The sequence below is a fragment of the Olea europaea genome, unplaced genomic scaffold (genome assembly GCF_002742605.1).
Source record: "Olea europaea var. sylvestris unplaced genomic scaffold, O_europaea_v1 scaffold3078, whole genome shotgun sequence".
NCBI lineage: Eukaryota > Viridiplantae > Streptophyta > Magnoliopsida > Lamiales > Oleaceae > Olea > Olea europaea.
In genome coordinates, this window is record NW_019249504.1 from 49,876 (window position 1) to 59,469 (window position 9,594).

General features: G+C 35.7%; 1 protein-coding gene across 1 annotated transcript; it reads left to right on the top strand.

Annotated features, from left to right (window-relative positions):
• Window positions 1-695: 695 nt before the first annotated feature.
• LOC111385060 (F-box/LRR-repeat protein 15) lies at window positions 696-9,578 on the top strand. The gene is made up of 16 exons (XM_023009421.1): window positions 696-902; window positions 986-1,118; window positions 2,936-3,035; window positions 3,113-3,310; window positions 3,396-3,666; window positions 4,542-4,640; window positions 4,752-4,840; window positions 4,937-5,036; window positions 5,171-5,341; window positions 6,168-6,320; window positions 6,627-6,787; window positions 6,917-7,115; window positions 7,383-7,846; window positions 7,936-7,999; window positions 9,173-9,259; window positions 9,353-9,578. The coding sequence occupies exons 1-16, from the start codon at window positions 810-812 to the stop codon at window positions 9,431-9,433; spliced, it is 2,463 nt and encodes an 820-aa protein (XP_022865189.1). The 5' UTR covers window positions 696-809; the 3' UTR covers window positions 9,434-9,578.
• Window positions 9,579-9,594: the final 16 nt, after the last annotated feature.

Below are 9,594 nucleotides of genomic sequence, written 5' to 3' on the forward strand. Positions count from 1 at the left end.
GTTAGAAATTTACATTTATCTGTTATATCCTTATTTTCATTCTTTTTAATAAAACATGCCTCATGGCATTTTGAACACTTGCCATATGAGTGTCCCCAAAGCGTATCTTGAGTGTTGGAAGTCTAAAAGTATATAAAAAATAAGACGCAGCTCGTGGCTTGTTGGATGCATGGCCTAGAGTTTCGGTATCTGACAATACATGTCCGCCTCAGTAGCCAGTAGGAGCATTCGTGACTCATAGATTGTGGTGCGAGTCTCAGCAACAGGAATTTCCTATTTCATATTCTTGTGTAGTTGTGTTTAGTCTCTTAATTTAGTATTTCTTTATAGTTTACAGCTAGAATTAGGATCGTTCATCGTTGCCACTAATGATTTCATTGTCTATAGGTTCAGAAATTTATTTCTAGCAGTTATAAACCTTTCATGGTTACTCTAGGTTTTCGAATATTTTCATTATTAAGATCTTTCATTTTTAAGTTGCTCGAACCATTTGTCAGTTATATTCTTATTTGGAAGACAAACAAATTGGGGTTCAAGAATTCTTATCTCACCATTGCGCTTCTCCTTGATTTTTGGCCCTTTGGTCATTTATAATTAGTTCCTATGACTGTATAGCATTTGTGGGAAAATTATAAACCTCTCCTCATAATCACCTTTTGATGTTTCAGCATGGTCATTATCCAGCTTCACTGAATTCTGATAATGAATAATTTTGCAGGGATTGGGGCAGTCATTTTGAACATGAAATCCATTGCCTTTCTCCAGTGCATGAGAATGTCAGTGATGAGGATGTGCCTAATTCTAGTATTATGGGAGGCAGTGCTGGGAATGATAGTGGTGGGACCTTAAAAATTGATGACTTTGAAGTCCGTATGGATCTTACCAATGACTTATTGCATATGGTATGCACTATTGTAGTTCAGCAATTGTGTGCTTTTTGTTTTTCATTTTAGCCTGAGGTTATAATTTTGTTTATATAATGCAGGTTTTCACTTTCTTGGGTGACATTGACCTTTGCCGAGCAGCAAGAGTTTGTAGGCAGTGGAGAGAAGCAAGTTCTCATGAAGATTTCTGGCGGTATTTAAATTTTGAGAATCGATATATCTCACCACAACAATGTGAGTATTGTGAAGCTACTATTTGTTTAATAACTTCATCGTAAATGATTTATTGTTTACAAATAAATGTTAAAAAATCCAAGAAAGAGTTAGATATTGACACATCCTGCTAGAATGAGAATATTTTTTGAGTATAAAGATAAAGAGTAAAAAAATAGTTGATGAGTAACCTGCCTACTTGGATCTGCCTCTTTTAACATTAATGATAATGATTGGCATTCACATAAAATTTATGAAGAATTGAGATCTCTACCTCTAGAACGCTAGAGAGAAATAGAATTATGAATGTTGAGAAGCTCGACATGATAGAATGAAGTAAGAGGTATATGGCTACTAATGTCACCGAGAAAGCAAGAATCACCAATAAGATATCGTGCGGTACTTTACACAATATTCTGGAAATTGTATTTTAAGAGATTAGTTTGATAGACTAATTATGTTCAAAATACCAACAATGACTAACTTAAGTTTTGTTGCCAATAACTTTGTGTTGGCTACATGTCCTTTTTCCTTCTCTTTTTGCTCATTGCTACGTCCTTAGTAACCTAGAACATGCCATGTTAGTTTTGGTCTATGGTATTCGCTTCTATCATGTGCCACTTGGATCAAGTCACTCTTATGAATGTGAACCACATTAGGTCTGTGCAAGATATGCCCCCAAGAACCTAAATTTGTTCATTCCTTAATTCATCAACTGGTATCAGCTTTTCATGTGGTTGTTTATTATCATCTTTTATTTTAAAATGACATTAAACGTGCTCATTTCAGCAACATCCATCTTATGGGCATTTATCTTTAACTGCCCAAAACTCAGTTCCATTTATCCTTAACTGTCCAAAACTCAGTTCCGTAAAGCAGAGCACGTTTACTATAGCAATGACCTTTAACCTTGTATCAGTCTTCACGTCACACCAAATCCATGTAGCGCTTCTCCATTTCCTTGAACTTACTCCATTCTATGCATTATGTCCTATTAGTTTTCTCCTTGTTAATAATCGAACAAAATTTCTAAAACAATCACATCTTGGGCAATACGATTCTCTGTTGACTCATTATTATTTTTTAATGTGCCCAGAAACATGATTCGAAAATATGTTTTAAAACGGTAATTGGAAAAAATTCCTTTTATTAGTTTTGAGGATTCTCATGGGTACGTATTTTGGTGGAAAAAATGTGCAATTTCATTTCTGGAAGTATTTCATGATAGCCTCACCTACTTGATGGAAAAATAAATGCTGCAAACATTATTTTTGATGTTTAGATACTTCATTGTTTTGTTTGTTAATTATTGCAGATTTTGTTTTCGTATATGTGCGCTCGTGAAATTTTTACTTCTTAAGGTGGTTACTATGGTATATGATAAATTCCTTATCTTGTTGACATTGTATTGGGATAGATTGCTGCCTTGTAAGAGAGTATGTTGGGAGCTAGAGAAGTTCAGTTTTTATGTGCTGATGTTTACACTTCATCTCTTGAAAAGTCGAACCACAAGAAACTGAAAAATGGTTTTAGATTTTGATCTTTCCAAGCTGTCTTTAGGACAATGGCCAATAAATACGTGACCAAGGACCTTCTCGCTTTAGAAACTTAGTGCATTATATGATCTTATATTGCAGTGAAGGCCTGTAAGCTCAGAATTTGGGCTATAACTCCCCCCACCCCCCACATATAATTAATTCATTTTGCAGCTGGAGCTCATTGGTGGTGTAATCTTTCATGCTTTATGTTTGTTAAAATGTCCTTTTCATGCTTACCTACATGTCAAAAATTTTTATACTAGCTATTAACTGTACTTAGCTTGTTGTTTGCCTTTTCAGTTGATGACATGTGTCGTCGGTATCCCAATGCCACCGGAGTGAATGTTTATGGTACTCCCGCTATCAATTCACTTGCGATGAAGGCAGTCTCTTCATTGAGGTAATGTAGATTCGATCTCATAATTTACTAAGTTTGTCATTGTAAGGCTGCTGCTGATTTATACGATTTTATGTCAGAAATCTTGAGGTTTTGACCCTGGGCAAAGGTCAGTTAGGGGAGAGCTTTTTCCTAATGGTAACAGATTGCCATGCATTGAAGAGTTTGACTGTCAATGATGCCACTTTGGGTAATGGAATCCAGGAGATACCAATTTTTCACGATAGATTGCACGATCTTCAGATAGTGAAGTGCCGCGTGCTTCGTGTTTCTATCAGGTGATGATATATGTTTAATTATATAATTATATTCTAAAATTTCTACAAACTGTGCAAAAATTTTCTGAATTGCAGTGTTTTTCAGGTGCCCCCTGCTTGAAACCTTGTCTCTGAAGCGCAGCAGTATGCCACATGCTGTTCTCAATTGTCCGCTTCTGCGTGACCTTGATATAGCTTCTTGTCACAAGCTTTCAGATGCTGCTATTCGATCAGCAGCAATGTCATGCCCGCTCTTGGAATCCCTGGATATGTCAAACTGTTCTTCTGTTAGTGACGAGACAGTACGCGAAATAGCTAGAGTCTGTGTAAATCTCACCGTCCTTGATGCTTCATATTGCTCAAACATCTCTCTTGAGGTTTAGTTCTTTTACTCTCTCTTTTAATAGTACTAGTTAGAGTTGAACGTGTATTGCACGTTATTCTAAAATACTTTATCAGTGCTTTAAAAGTTATATTTGATACCCATTTATTGAAAGGATTTGATGAGTATTAAACGAACTAAAGAAAATAAAATTTAGGATAAAAATTTAAGAGAAGAAAATTGTACTCTCAAAACTCAACTTCTATAATTCAATTTTTTTGTGATGATAAAATACTACAAATGAGCAACCTTTTATACTATATTTGGTATATAAGAATTAATTACTAATACATGAATTTAAATGCACATTAAAATTCCTAGATATAAATTCATCTATAATAACCCTAAATTCATGTAGATCAAGATTCATCAAGTCAATATTCATTGAGCCTAGATTAATGTGAATATTAATTAATTGAGAATTAATAACAAAAAATTCATGCATGACATATTATAAATAGTATTTATTACATATTTAAAAATGAAAAGTAAGGTATTATTGAAATAATTGAATTGTAGTAGGTTAAAATCATCCAAAAAATTATTGTTACTTAATAGATTATAGATTAATGTGTATAAGCTGGCTGATTTATTATTTTTCTCTTTCAAGTCTGTGAGACTTCCAATGTTGACAGTCCTTAAGGTTGAGCCTAGATTAATGTGAATATTAATTAATTGAGAATTAATAACAAAAAATTCATGCATGACATATTATAAATAGTATTTATTACATATTTAAAAATGAAAAGTAAGGTATTATTAAAATAATTGAATTGTAGTAGGTTAAAATCATCCAAAAAATTATTGTTACTTAATAGTTTATAGATTAATGTGTATAAGCTGGCTGATTTATTATTTTTCTCTTTCAAGTCTGTGAGACTTCCAATGTTGACAGTCCTTAAGCTTCACAGCTGTGAGGGTATAACATCAGCGTCAATGGTTGCCATAGCTCATAGTCACTCATTAAAGGTTTGAATGTTATTCTTGAGCTTTTCTTTGTTTCCTAACTGTTATGAGGATAGTTTATTTAATGTATACTTGTTGAGGTCGTTGAAATCTGAATTTTTCTGTATATTGTAGATTCTTGAGCTCGATAATTGCAGCTTATTGACATCGGTATCATTGGACCTGGCCCACCTGGAGAACATAAGGCTTGTGCACTGTCGCAAGTATGTTCAACTCTTGCTACCCTGATTTCTGAGCCTTAACACTTGGCGTGCTACAGTACTTTTGCTGAGAATGACTCTTTATTGTCATGGTTTCAGATTTGTTGATTTAAATCTAAGAAGCAGCGTGCTGTCATCGATTACAGTTTCAAATTGTCCTTCTCTCCAAAGAATCAATATCATCTCCAATGCCCTTAAAGTATGTCTTCCATTGAGGGAATTGTTTGCTTAGAAAATACTTCTCTGATAAATCTGTTGTAGTTAGATCTCAGGAATAGTTTTCCCCCGAGTTATCAAAGGAATAATTTTTTTCCTTTCAATTTTTTCTTTCAGAAATTAGTTTTGCAGAAGCAAGAAAGCTTGACCTGGTTGGCATTACAATGCCCGTTCTTGCAAGAAGTAGACCTTACTGAATGTGAATCGTTGACAAACTCTATCTGCAAAGTTTTCAGTGATGGAGGTGGCTGCCCTGTATTGAGATCATTAGTCCTTGATAGTTGTGAGGTTTGTCATTGTAGTTCTTCTCTCTCTCTCCTATGTTTCTTTTTTGTATCATATTTTCCTGTTATCTTTGAAAGAAGAAACTTGTTTTCAATTTATCTGGTAGTTAACACTAAGGTTGAATGTTTTGTGTTCCATATTGTTATTCTACATATTTTCACAAATAAACTCTGAGCCGCAAAGTGAACCTGCTTGATATTATACCTCTCTCTTATGATAGCATCGTTATCGACGCAGCCTTTTTTTATGCCCTGCTTGATATGATCCACACACCCCTGATTCGGCTTCTACAGCTTTACTCAAATAGAGCTGCTTCACAAAGTGAAATAGCTCGCCACATTGTAATTTCTATATTTGTTGGATATAAAACATATTACCTCTGGATTGTGGAATACATTTGATCTCTGAGAAATTCAGTTCATTGTTTGAGCTTTGATTTACAATTTAAGTTAGTAGACGGCCAACTATAATATATTTTCTCAAGATCGTTTTCCCCCTTTGTCTTCTAGAGCTATTGTATCAGTGTAATTTGATGCATACTTAATATTGAATACTGAGGAGATTATGGAGATTATCTGGGAAAAGTTAATTAGTTATGAAAATTAAGCAGTTTCCCTTTTGTTTTGTGTATGTGCTATACCCTGATGTATTACTTCACAATCTTTAAAATTTTAGTTCTATTTCTCTTGCACATTGTTATACGTGTTAAACCTTCCAGTTAGTTATAAATGTTAAATCCAGGTTGTCTGTTTATTTTCCACGTGCTTGTGTTTTTAATAATTTTAGTAACTGTTATTGTATCTGATTACAGTGATTTCTGTTTCCTCAGAGTTTGACAGCTGTGAGTTTCTGCAGTACTTCATTAGTTAACCTTTCGCTTGGCGGTTGCCGTGCAATCACATCTGTTGAACTCAGATGCCCTCATCTCGAGCTTGTTTCATTAGATGGTTGTGATCATCTTGAAAGAGCATCTTTTTATCCTGTAAGTGACCGTTATGCTATCACATTTTTAAGCTTTTAGCATTTCATTTCTTGTTTCATGTTGGGGTTAATGCACATACTCTTCTACTGCCCTGCTTTGGTATGTCATATCAATTTTCTTCTGAAGAATTAGATGACTGGGCTTTATATATTCATCTGATGTTTCTGTACCCTGTTTAAGCCGTTCTTTTCATTTCTGAAATTGTTTTTCAGCCTCACACTGCACTCAAGTATTGCAGGACTACATTTTTGTTACTTCATTTGTCTTGCTTATCAGGCTTTTGAATTATGTATATCTGCATTGCAGGTTGGTCTTAAGTCCCTGAATTTGGGCATCTGTCCCAAATTAAATGTACTGCATATTGAAGCACCACAAATGGTTTCACTTGAACTCAAGGGGTGTGGCATATTGTCTGACGCATCCATTAATTGCCCACTTCTGACATCTTTGGATGCATCCTTCTGCAGGTGATTTACTGTCTTCGTTACTTGTTTTGCACGCCAATCACTCTCTCCGGTCTTTTTTAAAATGACACTTCATTGTCTAGTCTTCTTATCTCTTATTTTCTAACTGGTAGTGTTCTTTGCATTTTCCAGCCAACTCAAGGATGACTGCTTATCTGCAACTACGTTGTCATGCCCCCTTATTGAGTCATTAGTATTAATGTCATGCCCTTCTATTTGCCCCATTGGACTCCTATCTTTGCGCTGCCTTCCAAATTTGACTTACCTTGATTTATCCTACACCTTTTTGGTTAACCTGCAGCCTGTGTTTGACTCCTGTTTGTATTTGAAGGTAATATTCTTTACCTTTTAATTGAATTCTTTACTTGCCTTTGATGAACAACTATTGGCTATAAATTTAGAATTAGGCACATCCAAAAAGCTATGCCATTAGTGCTTGGATCTTGCTGCTGATATTATTTATTGCTTCCCATTCATCATGTAGTCAACTTGGGTCATCTAGGTTTCTGGATGATAGAATCACTGCAAGTTTTATGTCGATCCACCAAGTCTTCTAAATGCACATTTTCCATTTTGCTGGTTCATACTTGTTTTTTAGGTTCTAAAACTGCAAGCGTGCAAGTATCTTGCTGACTCGTCTTTGGAGCCTCTTTACAAAGATGGTGCTCTCCCAGCCCTATGTGAACTGGACTTGTCCTATGGGACGCTCTGCCAGTCAGCGATAGAGAAGTTGCTCACGTGCTGTACACATTTAACACATGTTAGCTTGAATGGTTGTGTCAACATGCATGACTTGAACTGGGGCTTTCATGGTGATATGCCATCTGAGATGCACACACATTATGGATCATTTGCCTCTTCTGTTGGTGATGTCTTCCTTCCTACAGAACAATCTGATCGTTTACTACAGAACCTCAACTGTGTTGGTTGTCCGAATATCAAGAAGGTCGTTATTCCTCCTATGGCAAGATGTGTCCATTTATCATCACTAAACCTTTCACTGTCTACAAATTTGAAGGAGGTTGGTGTATCTTGTTGCAATTTATGCTTTCTTAACTTGAGGTATGGGTGTTGTCCAACTTGATTTTTGTGTTATTTTTTTTATTCTGAGACATTGTTACCTTCATCTCATATTATGTTTTATTGCTCAGCAATTCTTATTCTTTGGAAATTTTGAAGCTTGACTGTCCAAGATTGACCAGCCTCTTTCTTCAGGTATGTTACTCAACAGTCTCCTAATGGTTGTTTGAGTGCTTGTTTGTTCAAGTGCGAGTTCTATTACTAGCAGCTGACCTCTTCTTTGGTACACCAAATAGTCATATAATGATGGCTTTTGTGGAGGGACGGTGAAATTTTTTAGTAGCAAATGTTGATATTTTTAAAATTTTTTGTATAGATATGCTGAGTTTGGGTATTTATTGTTTCTGAATGTCCTCTGATTGGCAGCAATAGAATTATGTTAGAAGAGTTTGGATTCATTTATTATAATGTTCCATCCTCTTTTCCACCATTTGCGAAAGTGTACTGTCTTTTGATGCTAAAACTGCACATACTCGAGCCATGATGACGGGGGTCACAGATTTACAGAAATGCTCTCTTCAATAGTTAGGGGGACTAGACCAGTTGGGTTTGTTGTACCTGTAGCTGATCAGTCCTTTTTCTGGTCTTATAGAATCGTGTTTCCATCAAAATCCATTTTATTTGAAGAAGTGAGATGTTTAAACTGCAATTTAATAAACTGATCTCATTTTTAAGCCAACCACCCCTTGTGTTTTGTCCTGACTACCCATTTTCTTCTGGCAAAATGCATGTTCGCTCTCTCTCTGTGGAAGTCAATTGATTCCTTCCCCTCTCTTAAGTTGTGAACTAGTTATTTGTGATTTTACGGTTATTGCAGTTGGAGATTTCATCCCGATTCCCCCCTTATTGAAATTTGTGGGTCCGGTGGGATTTATGTATCACTGTAGTGTCTTAGGATGTATACTGTACAATTTATACGTTCCAATTTGGGGCTTAGCAATTGGCAATGGAGTTTGTTCCCAGAAATTGGTAATTGAATGGGCGAGTGCGTTCAGGCTGGTGTTCCACATGGAAATTGTCATTCGAGCTTAAAAGTTGATATAATCCATTCTGGGGCTTGGCAAATGACCTTTGAGTTTGTTCCTAGGTTACACGTAATGTTAATCTAGGCATGAGAAATGTCAAATTGAGCATAGCCATTGAATATTGTGGCTTGTTTGGTGAGGTGTAGTCTACACTACTTGACATCATTAGAGAAGAAACAATTAACTGAGTATCAAACATGCGCTTCTTGTAATTGCTTTGAATGATGATGTCTTCTAATCTTCAGCTCCCCATCCCCCAAACGAACCCCCTTTTTGTGTATAGTCCTGTAATATAGACGAGGAAGCGGTTGAAGCAGCCATATCACAGTGTACCATGCTGGAGACACTTGACGTTCGCTTTTGCCCAAAGGTGATACAAACATTGGAAGTACACATATTATATTTGTCTAGTCATCATTATTGTTCAAAATTGTTTCTGAGAGTCTCTTCCTTCTATCTCCAGATATCTCCATTGAGCATGGGAAGGTTACGTGCTGCATGCCCCAGTTTGAAACGAATCTTCAGTAGCCTAGCACAAACTTAAAACCGTTGAATGAGCACTTGGCATTTTTCTAGCATGGTACTTATTTATGTCGTCATGAATTTTCTTCTTTCTGCAGTGGTGTGTTCATATCTAAGTAATAGGTCCCTCTTCTGATATAAGAGATGCAATGAATCACAATTCACTATGTATTTCTTTTTATG